The sequence below is a fragment of the Budorcas taxicolor genome, chromosome 23, assembly GCF_023091745.1.
Source record: "Budorcas taxicolor isolate Tak-1 chromosome 23, Takin1.1, whole genome shotgun sequence".
Lineage (NCBI taxonomy): Eukaryota > Metazoa > Chordata > Mammalia > Artiodactyla > Bovidae > Budorcas > Budorcas taxicolor.
Genome location: NC_068932.1, coordinates 9,430,180 through 9,450,759, shown reverse-complemented (window position 1 = coordinate 9,450,759; position 20,580 = coordinate 9,430,180). Strand labels below are relative to the sequence as shown.

General features: G+C 37.0%; 1 protein-coding gene across 1 annotated transcript in view; it reads left to right on the top strand.

The window, feature by feature from the left end:
* Positions 1 to 20,317, top strand: part of ATAD1 (ATPase family AAA domain containing 1) — a 39,483-nt gene extending 19,166 nt beyond the window's left edge. Inside the window, exons 6-10 of the mRNA XM_052660898.1 lie at positions 4,252 to 4,358; positions 10,325 to 10,414; positions 13,264 to 13,314; positions 16,883 to 17,016; positions 18,691 to 20,317. Of these exons, the coding sequence (XP_052516858.1) occupies positions 4,252 to 4,358; positions 10,325 to 10,414; positions 13,264 to 13,314; positions 16,883 to 17,016; positions 18,691 to 18,811 (503 nt within the window). The 3' untranslated portion in view covers positions 18,812 to 20,317. The remainder of the gene's footprint in view (positions 1 to 4,251; positions 4,359 to 10,324; positions 10,415 to 13,263; positions 13,315 to 16,882; positions 17,017 to 18,690) is intronic.
* The last annotated feature ends 263 nt before the right edge of the window (positions 20,318 to 20,580 follow it).

Here is a 20,580-nt window from a genome sequence, read left to right as displayed (position 1 = left end):
TAGGTTTCCTTGCTTGTAAATTGCCAGTTTTTCTTTGGGATTATTTGCGCTTTTCTTAGTAATTCTTTGATAAAGTTTTAATATGATTACAAATATTTTCTAGACTGGCTTGTCTTTTCACTTTATGATAGCTTCTTTTATGAATATTTAAATTAAATGTAGTTTCGTTCATGAGTCTTTTTCTTTTATGATTTATATTTTGTGTATCTGGTTTACAAATCCCTCACTACCTCCTTAAATGCTCTTGTTTTTAAAATGTATAATGTGAAGTAAGAATCTAGTTTAATTCCTTGCCATATGGACTGTCAATGTAAATAGATCATCTTTCTCTGTCACGACTTTTATATTAGTGAACTTTTCTCTATTTAACATTCTGTGGATCATCTACATTTTTGTTACACTAAGTTAAATAAAGCTACATTAGTTAAAACTGGCTTTGAATTAATTTTACTATTATATGTAATATAATAAGCTGTATAGAATTATACATAGAGAAAGATAGGTATAGATAGAAGTATTTTGGTTACATGTTTGCCTTGCGTATCTTACCAATTTATTCTTTTTTTTTTTTTGGATTTTTGCTTTAAATTTTGCATAAGAGAACATATTGCTAGATTTTTTAAAAATTCAAAATGAGACTCTTTAATAAGGAATAGGGTCAGTTTGCTTTTATTTCGATAGCTGACAGATTTATTGTTACCACTTAACTGTGTGCCTTTTATTTACCAATCTAGTGGACTTCTGTGCTTTTTCTTTTTATTCCCTTTTCCCTGTTGTAGTAGCCTTCCCCTTCTCCAGGGGATCGTCCTATCCCAGGGATCAAACCCAGGTCTCCTGCATCGCAGGCAGATTCTTTACCATCTGAGCCGCCAGGGAAGACCCTTAGCATAGCTACTCATCTTAAAAGTCTAAGCTAATCATTTCTCCCCTCTTACCAAATAAGACAGGGCTCTCAGGACTCTTGAATACGAATCACTCCCCTCTTCTCTTACATGTTTCTGACAACAGTTTCTCTTATTTTTTACTTTGATATGAGTTGTTCTTTTTATATTGGCATTGCTTGTTAAGAGATCCACTTTGCCGCTTTTTTTGTTCACTTTTACTTCTTCAACCTGCCTTTTCTGGATTTAATTTCCTTGTTTCTGAGGTCAAAATTCTTTCAGCAGAGATTGTGAGTACAGCAGCTTCTTTCTTTGTGTGAAATGTGTTCATTCTGTGTTTTTATTTTAGATGATAACAGAATTATATTTCCTTTCAGTAGTTTAAAGTTAGAAGTCCACTGTCTGTCAGTCTTCTTGTTGCTTTTGAGAACTCTGCTTATGACCCAGTATTTCTTTGTAATTTAATCTATATTTTCTGTCTACTTGCTATTCAGAGTATAAGATTTCTCTCTCTCTCTATATATATATATAATATGTGTGTGTGTACACACACACTTCTTCAACTCTTAACTTTGAGTCATTTCCATAGTTTTAGCATCTAGGTGTCTACCATATCTCATCAGTTCTAAAACACACTACTTATAGTTTTTTATATTTTAATATCTGAAATTGGGATAGCATGTTATAGTTTAACTGGCAGAATTGTTTCCTCTTTTTTAAGAAATAATTTTATTGATTGATTTTTGGCTGTGCTGGGTCTTCCTTGCTGCATGGGCTTGTCTTTAACTGCAGCGAGGCAGAGGCTGTTTTCTAATCGTGTGTGCAGGCTTCTCATTGTGGTAGCTTCGGTTGTTGTGGAACACGGGCTCTAGGGCACGGGCTTCAGGAGGTGTGGCGCCTGTCCTCAGTGGTCGCAGCTGCCAGCCTCTAGAGCACAGGCTCAGTAGCTGGGGCACATGGGCTTCGCTACTCCATGGCGTGTGGGTCGAACCCACGTCTCCTGTATTGACAGGCGAATTCTTTCCTACTGAGCCACTAGGGAAGCCCTAAGTTTTCTCTTCTTTTAGTATTATAATTTACTCGGCAATATATTAAAATTTTTTGATGCATAAAATGATATCAGTCATTGGGTAACTTATAAAAAACATTTCTTTGCTTGGCTATATTTAGTCTCATAACCATTGGGTTTGTATTCTATTAAAAGTGAACTTTAGAAGTTCTATTTATTTTTCAGATTTAGCTGTTTTCACTATAGCTTGTTCTTCTGTTAGAATTTCAGTCCCTTTTATGTCTTCAGAATTTAGAGCATGCTATTATAATACAGTTTTTGGATTGTTCTGTTTGAAATTCTACTTATCCTTTATATTGTGAACTCTTTCACAGTAGTTTGTTTCCATGTGCCATTTCTCACTTTAGGTTGCTCATGACTTGGTTTTGTATGAGAATTCTGTGTTGCCTAAAATGATCCAGAGTTGTTTTGTGTCTTCCACTTAGAGCTTTTAAGATCTAATTTCTTAATATGGGTGTTCTTAGACTGAAAGATGGTTCGAATTTAGACTTCAAACCTGACAGAGCGCCCCTGTGATCTTGGTTTTTTAATTTTTCAGGGGCTACATATTTTCCTCCAGAGCCCAGGTATAGAAGAACAAGTTTGCTTAACTACCTGTAGTGATGAGCAGAATTTTTTTCATGCCTATACTTTCTGTGAGTGTACATCCTTTTGGGCATCTTTTTCTCTCCTTCTTAAAATCTTGGATATTAACACTTTTTTTTTTTAATTAAAAGATTATTTTTTAGAACAGTTTCAAGTTTAAAGCAGAGAAGGCAATGGCAACACACTCCAGTACTCTTGCCTGGAAAATCCCATGGACCGAGGAGCCTGGTAGGCTGCAGTCCGTGGGGTCTCTAAGAGTCAGACATGACTGAGCTACTTCACTTTCACTTTTCACTTTCATGCATTGGAGAAGGAAATGGCAACTCACTCCAGTGTTCTTGCCTGGAGAGTCCCAGGGATGGGGGAGCCTGGTGGGCTGCCGTCTATGGGGTCACACAGAGTTGGACACGACTGAAGCGACTTAGCAGCAGCAGCAGCAGCAAATTTAAAGTTGAGCAGACAGTTTCCCTATTATCAATATTTTGTGTTAGTGTGATATATGTGTTAAAATTAATGAACCATTATTATTATTAATAACTGAAGTCCAGGTTCATTATTTTGTGTTGTACAGTTCCATGGGCTGAAAAAAATAAAATATCATGTATCTTCCCAATATCAGACAGAATACTTTCACCACCCTAAAGATGCCCAGTGCTCTACATGTTTATCCCTCTCAAACTCCTCTGTCCCAAACTCCTGGCTACATCTTTCCATATGCTTATTTGCCATCTGTGTGTCTTCTTTGGTAAGATCTTTATCCATATCTTTTGCTCATTTTTTAACTGGGTTGCTTTCCTGTTGAATTTTAAGAGTCCTTCGTATATTTTGGATACAAGTCTTTTGTCAAATCTGTTTTATAAATATTTTTTTCCTTTTCTCAAGTTTGTCTTCTGTTAAACCATGTCCTCCCCAGAACAGGAAGTTCATTTTGAATAAAATCCAACTTAAACTTTTTTCTTGGATGGATTGTGCTTATGGTGTTATATATGTAAAAACTCGTTACCAAACCCAGGGTTTGATTAATGATTTGAGATTATATAATAGAAATAGATGGGGAAACAGTGTCAGACTTTATTTTTTTTGGGCTCCAAAATCACTGCAGATGATGATTGTAGCCATGAAATTAAAAGACACTCCTTGGAAGGAAAGTTATGACCAACCTAGATAGCATATTCAAAAGCAGAGACCTTACTTTGCCAACCAAGGTCCGTCTAGTCAAGGCTATGGTTTTTCCACTGGTCATGTATGGATGTGAGAGTTGGACTATAAAAAAAGCTGAGTGCCAAAGAATTGATGCTTTTGAACTGTGGTGTTGGAGAAGACTCTTGAGAGTCCCTTGGACTGCAAGGCGATCCAACCAGTCCATCCTAATGGAGATCAGTCCTGGGTGTTCATTGGAAGGACTGATGCTGAAGCTGAAACTCCAATACTTTGGCCACCTGATGCAAAGAGTTGATTCATTGGAAAAGACACTGATGCTGGGAGGGATTGGGGGCAGGAGGAGAAGGGAACGACAGGATGAGATGGCTGGATGACATCACGGACTCAATGGACATGAGTTTGGGTAAACTCCAGGAGCTGGTGATGGACAGGGAAGCCTGGCGAGCTGCGATTCATGGGGTTGTAAAGAGTCAGACATGACTGAGCAACTGAACTGAACTGAAAGAATAAATAATTTATTGTTAATTTCTAAGGTTAACGTTTTTTTTCTTCTAGACTCCTTTCTACGAAACCGTTCCAGTTCTGACCATGAAGCTACAGCCATGATGAAAGCTCAGTTTATGAGTCTCTGGGATGGACTGGACACTGACCATAGCTGCCAGGTATCAGAAACCTGCCTTATTTTGTGTTAGTGTTGATGGTGGTAGAAAATGTGTCCAGTTTTTTGTGAAGCTTTTTTACAATTTTTTTTCATAAATTATACTTATCCATAAATGGTGAGAATCTGAAAGAATATGATTTGTTTATGTCTTCATCCATTTTGCTGCTGCTAAGTCGCTTCAGTCGTGTCTGACTCTGTGCGACCCCATAGGCCTCAGCCCACCAGGCTCCACCATCCCTGGGATTCTCCAGGCAAGAACACTGGAGTGGGTTGCCATTTCTTTCTCCAGTGCATGAAAGTGAAAAGTGAAAGTGAAGTCACTCAGTCCTGTCCAACTCTTAGCAACCCCATGGACTGCAGCCCACCAGGCTCCTTGGTCCATGGGATTTTCCAGGCAAGAGTACTGGAGTGGGGTGCCATTGCCTTCTCCTTCATCCATTTTGAGGGCTTCATAATTAATAAAATGTCAAAAAAGATTTCCCAAATGCCCCAAACAAATACAACAGAAGAGAGAAAAACCAGGTATTAGAACCTTTTGTGTCACAGAAAAGGAAGCGACTAGCTCTGAGTATTCTGTCCATTTCGTTTGACTCTCACCCTAACTGCTAGTCCTTAGTCTCAGTTCTTACGTCGCTTGATTTTTTGTAGAGTAGTGTAGTTAACCCCAGGCTCTTTCATCTCTCCCACACGTTTCCCTTTTGGGATCCTTAAGCTTGTTTTCTGTGTTCTGTCAGTCGGTTTCTGTTGCAGATTCCATGTATAAGTGATATCGTGATATTTGTCATCCTGTCTGAAATACTTCATTCAGCATGATAATCTCTAGGTCTGTATTGCTGCAGTTGTCATTGTTTTATTCCTTTTTTTGGCTGAGTAATAGTCCATTGTATGTATGTACCACATCCTCTTTATCCATTCCTCAGTTGTTAATAGCTCAGTCATGTCCAACTCTTTGTGACCTCGTGGATTGCAGCATGCCAGGCTTCCCTGTCCATCACTATCTCCCGGAGTTTGCTCAAACTCATGTCTACTGAGTCAGTGATATTATCTAACCATCTCTTCCTCTGCTGCCCCCTTCTCCTCTTGCCCTCAGTCTTTCCCAGCATCAGGGTGCTTTCCGACGAATCAGCTCTGCATCAGGTGGCCAAAGTATTGAAGCTTCAACTTCAGCATCAGTTCGCCCAATGAATATTCAGGATTGATCTCTAGGAATGACTGGTTTGATCTCCTTGCAGTCCAAGGGACTCTCAGGAGTCTTCTCCAGCAGCATAATTCAAAAGCATCAGTTCTTTGGTGCTCAGCCTTCTTTGTTTGTGGTCCAGCTCTCTCATCCACACATGACTACTGGAAACCATAGCTTTGACTATCTGGACTTCTGTCGGCAAAGTGATGTCTCTGCTTTTTAATATGTTGTCTAGGTTTGCTATGGCTTTTCTTCCAAGGAGCAAGTGTCTTAATTTCATGGCTGTTGTCACTGTCCCTAGTGATTTTGGAGCCCAAGAAAAGAAAACCTGTCACTGGTTCCACTTTTTCCCCATCTATTTGAAATGAAGTCATGCAACCAGGTGCCGTGATCTTAGTTTTTTGAATAATGAGTTTTAAGCCAGCTTTTTCACTCTCCTCTTTCACCCTCATGAAGAGACTCTCTAGTTCCTCTTTGCAAAGTGATATTATCTGCATATTTGAGGTTGTTGGTATTTCTCCTGGCGGTCTTGATTCCAGCTTGTGATTCATGCAGCCCAACATTTCACATCATGTACTCTGCATGTAATTTAAATAACCATGGTGACAATGTACGGCCTTGACGTACTCCCTTTCCAAGTTTGAATCAGTCTGTTGTTCTTTCATTGGGCATTTAGGTTGCTTTCATATCTTGGCTATTGTAAGTCCTTCTGTGATCTTTGCAGTTAATGTATCTTGTGAAATTATGGTTTTCTCCAGATATATGCCCACTAGTGGGATTGCTGGATCATACATTAGCTCTATTTTTAGTTTTTAAGGAACCTCTATTCTGCTCTTTAGTGGGTGCACCGAATTATATTCCCACCAACAGTGTAGGAGCAGTCCCCTTTCTGTACACCCTCTCCAGCATTGATTGATTACAGATTTTTTGATGATGGCCATTCTGACCCGTGTGAGTGATAGACACCTCATTGTAGTTTTGATCGCCATTTCTTAAATAATCAGCGATCTTCAGCGTCTTTTTGTGTGCTTATTGGCCATCGGTATGTCTTCTTTGACTTCCCTGGTGGCTCAGATGGTAAAGCGTCTGCCCGCAATGCAGGAGACTTGGGTTCAATCCCTGGGTCAGGAAGATCTCCTGGAGAAGGAAATGGCAACCCACTCCAGTACTCTTGCCTGGAAAATTCCATGGACAGAGGAGCCTTGTAGGCTACAGTCATGGGGTCGCAAAGAGTCGAACACGACTGAGCCACTTCACTCACTCACTCATGTCTTCTTTAGAGAAATGTCTTTTTAGGTCTTCTGCCCATTTTTTTTATCACGTTGTTTATTATTTTGATATTGAACTACATAAGCTGTTTATTTATGTTGGAAATTAATAATTAGGTCCCATGTATTTATTTTTGTTTTTATTTTCATTACTCTTGGAGGTGGATCCAAAAACTGCTTCAGTTTATGTCAGTGTTCTGCCTATGTTTTTCTCTAAGAGTTTTATACATCTGGTTCTTTAATCCGTTTTGAGTTTATTTTTGTGTACAGTGTTAGAGAATGTTCTCATTTCATTCTTCTACATGAAGCTGTCCAGTTTTTCCAGCACCACTTATTGAAGAGACTGTCTTTTCTCCATTGTGTATTCTTGCTTCCCTTGTTGTAGATTAATTGATCATAGGTGTGTGGGTTTATTTCTGAGCTTTTTATCCTGTTCCATTGATCTATAAATCTGTCTTTGTGCCAGTAACATACTATTTTGATCACTGTAAGCTGTTTATGTTCATATGTTTATATGTGTAAGTTTCTATGTCTTACCAAGAACCAAGGCTTGACTCTGCTGAATAGGTTTCCTAATTTTTCACCATTATTCTCAGGCCATAATACTTCATGAGTCCCAGCCCTATGTAGAATGCTCTGTTATCAGGCCCTCTAGCCTGTCAGAAGTCCAGCACACCCCACTGTCTAAAATCTGTTCACATCCATATGGTATGCAGTCAACTGCTGCCTCTGCTTACCTCCATTATATGGATAGGCTTTACTGATAAATAAACCTGTCAGTGTAATTCCTTTACTTTTTTGCAGACTTATTGTTTGAGGTTTTTTTTTAATATGTTATTATTAATTTTTACATGTTTTATAGCCAAAGTTTAAGGATATCCTTTGTCACATTACCACAGATCAGAAGTCCTGAGACACATAATTCTCAGGAAGAAAATTAAGCCCCATATCCTCCTCCTACGTCCCTTTTGTTTTTCACTTGGTCACGTCCAACTCTTTGTGACCCTATGGACTATAGCCCCCAGGCTCCTCTTGCCATGGAATTCTGCAGGCAAGAATACTGGAGTGGGTTGCTAGTTTCTTCTCCAGGAGAGCTGCCCAGACCAGGGTTTGAACCTGGGTCTCCTGCATTGTAGGCAGATTGTTTACCATATGAGCCACCAGGAAAGTCCCTTTATGAAAATATAATTTCATTTTGAGGAAAATTGCCTTTAGTGTTGGATGACTAGAGAAGAAAGCACAACAGAGATAAATGTAGGTGAATTAATAAAAATAATTTTTATTAATAATTTGTTCTGATAGATCTATTCAATGAGATTGGTGTGCAGGTTTCCAAAAACTAATTATCCTCCTAAGCAATAGTATTTATAGTATGCAGAGAATTGAATAATGAGCCCCTGTAAGAGAAAATAGTTTAATATTATGTCTTATCAGAGTATAGTTTTAAAACCAAGGAAATAATAATATCTGAATGAAGTATACTTCAGAGCTGCTTCATCCAAAGCCCCATGGTGTGGTTCTTGCCACAAAGGAAACAAAAATAGTTGCATGACCCCATTAAGCCTGTCACTACTACTGGAAATCCAACTTGGTTGATGACATATTTTCATCTTGAAATACATGAGACACAAAAGCTAACATTGTTTTTAGGGGATTAATTGACATAGTTCAACTTTTGAGACATATATTTAGATCTGATTGTTTTAAATGTAAAATAAGTTTAAAAAATTTTTTTAATATTTTGTTTTAAAGATTTTTTAAAGTGTTCAGTTCAGTCTTAACTAATACCTAAAATGTTCATTAATTTTGCTACATAAATACTAAAAAATTCCTGTTGCTTCCCATTTTTAATTTTAGCCTATCTGGACTAGAATTAATGTATATGTAAATATTATCAGTTTTGCGACTTAAAATTTGCTTCTTTAAGTAATGTCAGTCGCTCTTGCTTTGCTTATTCATCATGGGTATCTGTTATTACCTTACATGTATTTGTTAGACCGTGTTGTGCTAAAGTTATCTGTGTTCCTTGATCCTAATTTTTAGGGTTTCCTCTTTCATAGTGGGCTTTTGTTTTAGGCTGTTTGTTTACCTAGAATATTTCTCAAATTTCAGCCCCCTTTTGAGGTTTTTTTCTAGGTACTTCCTCAACCACAGTGGTTTTTGTGATTTTCAACCTAATAGAGTCCATCTTCAACAAGCTTCCATGTCACTTTGAGTCTCTCTTTTAATATCTTATGAATACTCTATGTCAGAATGTACTTAATGTTGATCTTTGCTCATATAAAAAACGAACTCATTTGATCACTTCTAAAGATAAATTTTGTTTTACATTGGGTAGAAATTTTCCTTACTAATTTTCTAGAGTTGTAGAAAGTCAATAAAGAGAAACAGGTAAGAGCATTAATATTTTGACTTGAGGACCAGTTAAACCAACTATAAAATTGTATTATGTTTTGGAACTTTTTCTCAAATTTGTATTTAGATTTTTTTCCCTGTAGATGGCAGTCTCTCCTGGTTAATTGAAAGTAATTTGGCTGTTGAGTGACATTTAATGTAAAGAGTAGAAGTAGAATATAAAACTTAGTGGATTTTTCAACATGTTCTGGAGTTAGATTTCAGACTGTTTCAAAAACCTAAGACATCTCAGGCTGAAATCAAAGTTTTCATTAGAATACCAATAAATTTCATTTTAGAGAGCAGATATATATGTTTACTGTATTGTACAGAAATATCAATATTAACAGTAATATTGAAGCCCTTCAGAAATTAAATTGTTTTTTGTGTATCTTTGTCTTTATTCTTGTTGATTTTTCATCTCTATATCCTTTATAAATAAGTGGCATAGACTCAGAGGCTGACAAGGCCGCCAGCAATTTTTTTTTCTTTTCTATTTTTTTAATATTCTACCCAGTATTTTGATGTCTGCTTTTATTTTGTTGCCCTTGTATAAAGTTGGATTGGTTGAGGTTCTGTTATTATTAAGAAGATTCTACCTGTAGTGCTGATAGTATTGTGAAATGATGGTGTGAACTCTAGAGGAAAAAATACACAGTATATATATTACTATTACCAGAACCCTCAGACTCTGGTTGGGAAGTGATTCTCTCCTTAATATTATTAAAGGACTTGAATTATTCTGTAACATATACTGCCAAGCTGTTAACATAAATAGGTTTCAGTTATTCAACATGTAGCGATCAAGTGACCATATTTTGCAAAATACAGGAGGTTTTTAAAAATTTTTATAATTCCTTCATAACTGAATAGTATATTATTTTAGTTACTGGAAGTCTGGTGAAATGTAACAGTCTTACCAGCTCTGCTATCATTTGATCTATTTAGGATTAACTTTGATTTGTATCTATAAATATTTGAGTAATACTGGATTAAAACAGATTTCTTATGGAAGATTTAGTATAAGCCCCACTTAATTTTCTATATCTTCTAAGCCCTAGTAGTAACAACTTAAAAGGAGTATTACTGGTATATTTAATAGCTTTGTTTTCTTTATATATTTAGGTCATAGTGATGGGAGCTACTAATCGTCCTCAGGATCTGGATTCAGCTATAATGAGGAGGATGCCCACGAGATTCCATATCAACCAGCCTGTAAGTGGGTTTGATTAATATTATGAACAGTTAAATATTCATTTTTTGCAGATCTTTATCTGTGATTTCAGGAAGGGAGTGATTAAAAAAATGAGACTTATTATTTATCACTGGCAGGGAAGGAATAGAGCAAGAACCCCATAGTTACTGTTGTCCTTCTGCTCCTTCTCTTGCCTTTTTACTCTCTTTGAGATCAGTGTTGTTTACGGCTGTATACATTTGCGTCTCTCCAATGTATAGAATTACCTCAAGTTTCCCTAGACGTGTTAGTGATTTTCTTTAGAATGTAGCAAGTTATCCGTGGAAGATATATAAGAAAATGTAAATTATCGGTTTGTTTTAGGATAGGATGAAATTTAGGGGTTTTAGGGTTAAAGAACTGTTCTGTTCAGAAGGCTGGACAGGGAGAACATTTGCTATTTATTTGATTAATTATTAGCAGTTGTAATTGGTGCTTTCCTCTGACAGGATTAATGATTAACCAGTAAGTACGATATTGCACTTTAATATAAGAATGAAAATCTGATTTTGGTGTTGATCCAGTTGTAACTTCTAGCACTCTTTTTTGCTGGTTAAAAGTACCCTCAAGTAGAGGATGATAACTTGCTGATACTCTGTTGCATAGAATCCCCAAATCTTGAATTTTGTCTGCTTTTAGATTAAAAAAGAAAAAACTAACAGGGTTAGTACCAGACTATGCAGCGTACAAACATCATGCTACATGTATTGCTGTTTAGAACTTCCACTGTCACTCCTTTCACATTAACATCTCTGGCCTGAAAATTTTGCCCTATTTTATATTCTTTAACCTAACAGTTTGTCTTTGTAAACATGGTTATCTAAAATTGGTAGTTGTGGTCTCTATAAAATTACTCTGATCGGCTGTTTGCTACAGCTACAGCCTCTGATTCCTCTGGAGGGTATGCATTTACTTAGGCAGTCTATTAGAGAATTTACCTGATAATTCAGTGGAGAGGTTTTTTAATGTGATACAGGAGACTGGAAAATTTGATTAATGTTTATTGAGCTTGTATGTCAGATACCCACTGGGTTCTGATGAATAGAATATGGCCACTGTCCTAAAAGAACTCTGTATTGCAGGGGGAGCCAGACACAAAAATAAATAATGCAATATGTACTTTACAAAGGTATGTGTAACCAACTGCAAGGATGGTGAAAACTAATAATTTTGTCCGAGGAGTTAGTGAAACTTACAGAATCGAGCTGGGCTTGAAGGATGAAGGATGGTAGGAATTGACTCATTTGAAAAGATCCTGATGCTGGGAAAGATTGAAGACGGGAGGAGATGGGGACGACAGAGGATGAGATGGTTGGATGGCATCACCAACTCAATGGACATGAGTTTGGGTGAACTCCGGGAGTTGGTGATGGACAGGGAGGCCTGACGTGCTGCGGTTCATGGGTCGCAAAGAGTCGAACACGACTGAGCGACTGAACTGAACTGAACTGAAGTGAGGAAATGCTTTTCTGCCAAAGTGAACAAAGGCAAGGAGGTGTGGAAGCACATATTTAATGGAGACTTCTGGGGATATTCAGTTAGAAGGCGCCAAGGAAAATGAGTGGTTATGAGGCGGAAGGGGTTGACTGCTGAAGTTTTAGATGACCTTTATATGCTTCATACAAGATATGTGATCTTATTTTATTACCAGAACATCAGAATATTTTTAGAAATAATTAGTTCACTTCATTGGTTCTGAAAGTAAAGCTTACATTGATAGAATCTCTGCTTATAGTCTAATCGCAAACAAAGGGTTTTGATGCACAGTAGCAGAATAGAACATAGGGTACAACAGCCTGTAAAGTAGCCTTTGCTAAGGTTGTAAGTTTAATATATTTATTGTGTGAGTTCAGAATGGGTTGTGTAACACGTTTTATCAAGTTTGTCATAAATTTGTATACTGTTAATGCAGAAACTGGAATTTTTAATCTCCCTTTCATTCTGTTTTTAGTGAACACACACACACATTTTATAGGATAATTTTTTACTTATGCATAACTGTGATATCAAAGTATATGATAAACCTTACCTTAAAATTCCTTTCCAAGTTAAATGTTGATTAACAGAAAGTACTTATTGGTGATCACATAACATACCAAATTAATTAACCTTCATCCTTAACACAGTTACAGAAACAGCAGTTTGGTTCGGTTTTGATTTTCACATCATTTAATTTGATACTCCTGGTAATTGGCTCTCCTTTTTTTGTTTTCTGTTTTAAGCAGTTGTGGGAATAGGCAGAAGTTCACCCACAATAATTTTTAAAAGCGTTTGTATTTACTATGTATGTAAGATATTCTTTTAAAAACTCCTGTTCCTAGTACAGTATTAGGCAGCATCACTGGAGGCGAAAGCATACAAGGATATAAACAAATTCAGTATCAACACTAAATAAAATTCACTAACACAAATCAGTGGACATGAAGTTACATGTTGAGTGGAAGAACCAAGCAGGTATTCTTGCCATCTCATCCAGTTACTGGATTTTATGGCAGTAATGAATTTTCAGAAGTTTCCTAAATGGAGAAAAGGAGATGTGCAGAGCTGTAGAGGAAAGACATTGGTCATTTACTCACTTGAAAAACATTTCAAGGCATGTGCTAGGCACTGGGGATTCAGAATAAGAAGTTACAGTTCAGTACAAGAACCACAAATGATTACTGTAGAGTCTAGAATTAGACCTTGCTTTAGTCAGAAGTTTCCATGACCTGTCAGAGTTTCTGTCATTTCCTGTAGGTATTGGGTAGTTTACAAGGAAAGGAAGAAATAGTAGGAAAATTAGGTGATCCTTATTTTTTTTTATGCTAATTGAAAATTATCCTGCTTTTAGGCTCTGAAACAAAGAGAAGCAATCCTGAAACTCATCTTGAAAAATGAAAATGTAAGTAGAAAATCACAGTTTTTCCCCATCCTATAAAGAAAAAATTATGTTCATAAAATCATTTTAGGAATGAAAAAGGAACCTGAGAATAATGTAGTTTTGAACTTGTAAATTACTGTAGAACTCTTGGCTGCTCATATAACTCAATCACCATGGCATATTTGAACTAATTAAAGGTAATTAAAGGCTTTTTAAATAGCCATGTGTTTTCATATCTATAGATTAAAATCCTCTGATATTTTTCAGACCAGTTTCAAGTTTTATACATTTGTTTTTGCAGAGAAGTATGGGGAAGTTTTGTTTTTCATTTCATTGCAATACTTTTGGAAGTTGAAAATTAGAATTAAAAATATATGATAATCATAATCTTTGATAACAAGGTTTTTAAAAATAGTACAGTCACATGTTTCAAAAGTCAAAATACGTATATTAAATGATAAACAGGGAAAAGTTTCATTTCTCTCTTGTTTCTTACGTGTCCTTTCAGATGGCATTATGCCTATACAAGCAAATAGAAGGCGCTCCTCCTCCTCTCCCCTTTTCTACATAAGCCACATTAATAAAGCATACACAGTGTTCTCTGTGCTGCTTTTTTTCACTTAATCTTTGAGATTCCGTAGTAGCAAATGGTTCCCTCATCCTGTTCTCTTTTTCTCCTTTGTACTGCATAGGTTCCACTGCATGTGTGTATTATAGTTTATTTAATCAGTGCCACCCTGAAGGACGCTTGGGTTGATTCTGGTCTTTCACTCTTACAATAATGCTGCATCGAATAGCCTTGTACGTGTGTCAGTTGACACGTGTGCCAGAAACATTAGTGGGGTGAATTTCCCAGAAAAAAAATTACTAGATCAGAGAGTATCGGAGAAGGCAATGGCACCCCACTCCAGCACTCTTGCCTGAAAATCCCGTGGACGGAAGAGCCTGGTGGGCCGCAGTCCATGGGGTCACTAAGAGTCGGACATGACTGAGCAACTTCACTTTCACTTTTCACTTTCCTGCACTGGAGAAGGAAATGGCAACCCACTCCAGTGTTCTTGCCTGGAGAATCCCAGGGACGGGGGAGCCTTGGTGGGCCGCCGTCTATGGGGTCGCACAGAGTCGGACACGACTGAGGCGACTTAGCAGCAGCAGCAGCAGGTCAAAGAGTATGATATTTATTATTTTGGTGTGGCTGCGCTAAGTCAGTTCAGTCATGTCCAGCTCTTTGTGACCCTGTGGACTATAGCCTGCCAGGCTCCTCTGTCCACGGGATTCTCCAGGCATGGATGCCCTCCTGCAGGGAATCTTCCTGACCCAGGGATTGAACCCACACCTCTCATGTCTCCTGCATTGGCAAGTGGGTTCTTTACCACTAGCAGCACCTGGGAAGCACTTATAATTTTGGTAGTGGTTGCCAAATGTGTTCATGCCAATTTACTGTTTTATACCAGCAGTGTTAGATAGAGTGCCTCTTGCCCTGTAGCCTTGCCAGCAAATGTTATGGAACTTTGTGCCAACATAATAGGTATTTTGCCTTTTTAAACTGTAGTATCTTTGGAAATTCTTTTAGAATTAGGTTTGTCATTGGTACAGGAAATTTTTAGCATTCAGTTTCTTACTCATGAAAGTACAGAAGATGAGTCTTTAGTCAGTTTTATGATGCAGAATATGAATGCTCTCTGGATAATTGCTGACATGGGAATGTGTGATTTCCTACTAGCTGCTAATATTATGCTGAAGGCATATTGTTTAATAGCATATGAAAAAAAATTACTTGTGCTAAAAGATGCTTCAAATCAGTACCACACAAATTTATATAGTAAGATGAGCACTATCATGCTTATTCATTCCTGAGCAGAATTTTAGAGTTTTTGATGCAAACATACGAATAGCCTTGTATTTTGAGTTTTTTCTTCTCTGAAGAAAAAAATGCATCTTTTGAAATGATACTGTTTTCCAGTCTTTCACATTCATTATTGATAGATCCTTAATACAGCTCACTCTTTTAAAAAAGGTATACTGGTCCCACCTTCCAGTTCGCCTCCCTCTGCCCCAGTCCTTCATTCTCCAGCGTTGCTCTTATGCGCTTCCTTCTTTTTCCCTCTGCTCTAGTCATTTGGAAGTCACACGTTCCTATTTAGTGCTACTTAGTTCTCCAGGTGCCTGCGTACTAAGTCCCTTCATTCGTGTCTGATTCTGCGACCCTTGCCAGGCTCCTCTGTCCATGGGACTCTCCAGGCAAGAACACTGGAGTGGGTTTCCTTGCCCTCCTCCGGGGAATCCTCCCAACCCAAGGATCACACCCAGGTCTCTTACGTCTCCCGCACTGGCAGGCAGGTTCTTCACCCCTAGTGCACTGGGAAGCCCACTTAGTTCTCTACCCTCAATTAAATGATTTTTATTACTGTTTATATAGTAACTCATTTACATTTATCTGTATATAGTTTACCGTTTTCCTTCCTTCCTTCACACCTCCCTGCTGGGTGGTTTTCTTTTTGTCAGAGAGTATGTGAGTGTGTGATTTCTCTTTATTTAATCTCCGCATTTAGGAATGAGAACACTGCCATGTGAAGTCACAGTTGCAGAGTTAACAGTAGCCTCCGTGTCATCTTACCTCCAAGTCTCTTCTTGTCCTTGTGCAGAGTTGCTACTCTTAATTACACTGAGTTTTCCACAAAGACAAGTGGGAATTTAGTAACAGATAAAGATGGCATTTCGCATCAACTTGGGGAAAGTAAATGTTAAGACAAATGGTTAGCTAGGTAGGGGGAGAAATACAGCTGGATCTCTGCACAGTGTTCAAATGCTGGCTCTGTCTGTGGTGTGACCTTGGGCAATTTATTTAACCTCTACAGGGTTTACTATTATCTGAAATTAAAAATGAGAATGCATGCCTGATAAGATTAAATGAGCATAATCCATGTAAAGTACTTAGGATAGCAAATGACACATAAGAATCATTTATTACATGTTAGTTACTATAATTATTTACTTTCTCTTCTTAATCTTCTTATAAGCTTAATTATAAGTCTGTTATATGCCCAGGAGGATCACTTTATTAGCTTCACTATATAAGCTTAGTTGGGGAGCAAAACCATAGGTGCTTAATGAGTGTTGAGGAACTAGAATAGAATACCACAGCAGGACAGTTCAAATGAGGGTTAGACTGTGTCAGTGGAGTGTGATTTTTGTAATAGACTCAGGACTTCATGATCCGGACTGTTCGCCATGTACGTTGACTAGTGTCTAGGAAAGTGCCCCACCTCTTAGGAACGCGGGACCTTCCTAATAGGTACCAAAGTCAGCCCAACAGCATTTGAATGCCTGTTCTTCCCCATCACTCTGTGAAGTGTCTCGTGAGACTTATTTCAGTTTTGGTCATAGTGACAATTATTGAAAAGTAGATTTCAAATCTTAAACTTTTATGGTTAAAAAAAGAAAACTTCTACAACTGAAAATTTCTAATGATTCTCCTCCCCTGCTGTTCCCGTATGCTTTAACTTTCTTTAATTCTAAGAAGTGTTTGGATGTATCTTCTGCCGTGTATTTTATATTTTTTTTCAAGTCTGTTTTATGTTTGCTTAAGGTGGATAGGCATGTGGACCTGCTAGAAGTTGCCCAGGAAACTGATGGGTTTTCAGGCAGTGACCTAAAAGAAATGTGTCGAGACGCTGCCCTCCTCTGTGTCAGAGAATATGTTAATTCTACATCGGAAGAAAGGTATGTGTATTTAGAGTTCATCCCTTAATATTTGTCAGACCCTTTTAGAGCTTTTAGATTATTAAAAGGTTAGGTTAGGTCTTCTGTTTTGCTTTATAATACCAGCTCTGTTTACAAAATAAAAAGATAAATTGAAATAAAAAATTCACCAAATTTGTTGCCTTTTTTCTGAAGGGGATTCTGGAAATGAATTTGCAAGGGAGGGTGGTTATGGAGAGCATCTGGAATGAAGAGAAAGAAGTGAAAACTGAATTTCTCTGAACATCCATGAACTGGGTTACCTCAAGCTCACAGAAATGGAGGCTTGCCCATTTCTACCATGAAAACTGTTGCTCTGATATCTCTAGATTGCTTTTTTTTTTTTTTAATTTTTAAATTGCATTTCATATGGCAATGAGTACCTTGTCTTCGAGAAATTTCATATTTATGGGGACGTTGCTGCTGATTAGACTTCAACTTGTTAATAATGTATTCACTGAAAAAAGAAGTCATTTGTGACAGCAGCAAACTTTACTTGAAACCAGTTTCAAAGTATTTTGAGCTTAGGAAACCAATTTTGTACCAGCTGTATTAGTGAACTAGAAATAGCTCAGCCCTGATGAACCAGTGTCCTGTTTCCCATAAGGTCATTCACCCTAGACTGGTATAACGCTGACCATTTCTAAACCCCTGGTCAAAATATCAACCTTCTAATGAAGAATTTCTGTGACTCTTAGCAAACCAGTGTGCGCTGGGGGTTTGTGCGGAATGAGTTCTCTAGCTCTCGCCCTACTGATTCTTGGTCTCCCTTATTCATCCCCTGAGGCTGTCACTCCAAGTGATCTGGATTTGCGTGTCTTATTCTTGCACTTAATTACACTGTATTCTCATAGCAAGCTTTGCCAAAAAAGGTTTCTTGGTGTAGAAAGGGGCATATGAAAGCCACCCTTTTAACCTGTAGTTTTTCCTGCACTGGTTCTGGACCTATCTTCAGTGTTTCCTTGGGCCTCTTTGTGGAGAGGGTCACTCCATCTGTTTATTGGCTAAATTACATTAATGAAAATTGTTTCTCTGCTGTCCTTAAAGCCCTGAAAATGTTACATTTCAGTATGAAAAATGTGGGTAATGCACTTAGGTTATCATAATCTTTTCCCTGAATTTTTTTCCCAAGTGTTGTAAAATGACAGAGGAGACATTGTGTATTGGATTGTGTTTCCTTCCTACTGAAGTGGGGAGAACTTAGCGAGGGTGGTTTATAGTAATAGCAGTGAATGTTTTTTCAGTTGGTCAAAAGTAAACGCATACATGAATAATAGATACCTACAACTTCTACTTTTTAATTCCAGTTTTCATGGGAATAATTTATTCATTAGAATTATAATCCTATTTAGATCAAATTTCACACTTACATATTCTTAGTGTAAAGTATTTGATTTTAACCAAGCTATTATGTTTATAGTCAGCCATTTAAGCTTCCTGCCTCTTGGCAGTCAGTGTTTTCTAAAAATTTTTAAGATACTTATCTGTGTAGATTAATTCCATAAGCTGTTAATTGTGGTTGTTTTGGGGGTTTTGGATGGGAAAGAGACTTCATTTTTCAATCTTGGTAAAATACTTTAGGGAGATGTATTTTAAAGCTGTGTGAATATTGATGGGTTGTTTTGTTTTTGTCTTCTTTTTTTTTTTACATTTTAGCCATGATGAAGATGAAATTCGACCTGTGCAGCAACAGGACCTGCACCGGGCAATTGAAAAGATGAAGAAGTCAAAGGATGCAGCGTTTCAGAGTGTTTTAACGCACGTCTGTTTAGATTAAGAGTAAAGGTCACGTGTATAGTTCAACATGGTCTAGTTTGGTGTGCCCTCTTATCATTAGTGGAAATAACTGAAGGAGGAGTGTTCTTTCAACAGTGAGAGAGTTTTATGTTCATGACACTGGTTTTATACTCTGAATTCTAAGTTATTGAGACATAGTTGTTACATAAATGGTATTACTACTTGTGAAAAATCATGAGGAGGAACAATTTAATCAGCCTGACTGTGGGTGCTTATGTTTGACCTCTTTAGCCATATGTTGCAGCCTTATAGCGTCTAAGCTGGTCTTAAGGTAACAAATGATTTATTGAGTCATTAGTGAGAATTGGAGACGTGGTTAAGTGCTGGTTTCTAGATATGTGAGAGTATGTGTATGTGTGTGTGTGTGTATTAAATGTATATATTCACACATTTTATATTGACATTCTGTAGATAGGTTTGAATACAGAAACTTTTTTTTTTAATCCCAGCTACTGAATCAAAAAGTACCAAATAGCATATAGCAAAACTAAGATTAATGGTTGTGTCTAAAACATACAATGATTCAGCCATTTCTAGTTGTCACTTATTTCAGGGTTTTTTTTTTTTGTTTTTTTTTTTAAGTTGAGTGTTTCTCTGGAGTTAATAGTTGAAGTCAGTGACATCAGAAACTTAGATGTGGCTTAATTATGGTTGTCGGGATAATTAAATAAAAATGTTTGTTCGGTGATCAACACTGAATGGTTGTCAGGCAGTTGTGTGATCAACACCTGCTTCACCTCTTGCTGCGAGCATGCTGAGTAGAGACATTATTTTTACTGATATATGTAAAGGTGGGCTGAAAGCCTTGCAAAAGAACAACTTTGAAAAACCTCAGTGCCATTCAACCCATGTATGTGACTTTTCCTTTCTTCATTTAATGTAACAGTTCTGTTGTAACCGTGGGTTTTCAGTATTTTAAAAATATATGTTCCTTAATTATGTCAAATATAATTTGGTCATCAAAAATGAAATGATAGTTTAAAACTAGCTGTTACTAAATGTGCTAAAAATACCCATTTTGTAATCCTGACTTTTTGTTTTCTTAGCATATTATAAATTATGCCCTACTTAGTACGGATACACACATCAAAATGCCCCTATTGTATCTGCAGTCGTTTGATGCTATGTGCACAAAAGATGACACATTTTGTCCAAAATGTCATTAACCAGAATTCTGTTATAGGCACTTAAAACACAGGCATGAGGAAAATGGCACGATCTGATCTTGAGTTGCCTTCTGACTTTTTGTTTTTATTGTATTTCTTTGAAAACTGTTGTTTATTTATGAGTTATTAATTAATTTCTTTGATAATAAGTCTCTCACAGGAACCCATTGGATAGTTTGTTCATCATTTGTTCTTTGAATGATGGGTGGGGCAGAGGTTCAAGTTTTGAAAAATTGTGAAGATGATTGAAAAACTGATGCAAAACACAAGATACCAAAAATAAAATATTTCATCTCCATTTTTAATAACTATTATACTATTATTTTATAAATATGCAATAAAGAGGTCCCTCTTAATTGAGTTTTCTCTACTTACTCCTTTATTTCAGTTACATAAAATTTTCTGGGTTACTTTGGTTTATAAAACTTGCCCTTAGACTATTTTCATCTTGCTGTGTAATTTTTATAGCATACATTCTAGTATCTAACTTATTACTTTGTTTAGTATTTTATTTTAGTAGTCATTTAATTTTAATTCTGATGGCATATTGATCAAAAATAGGGGTAATATACCTCTCTTCGTG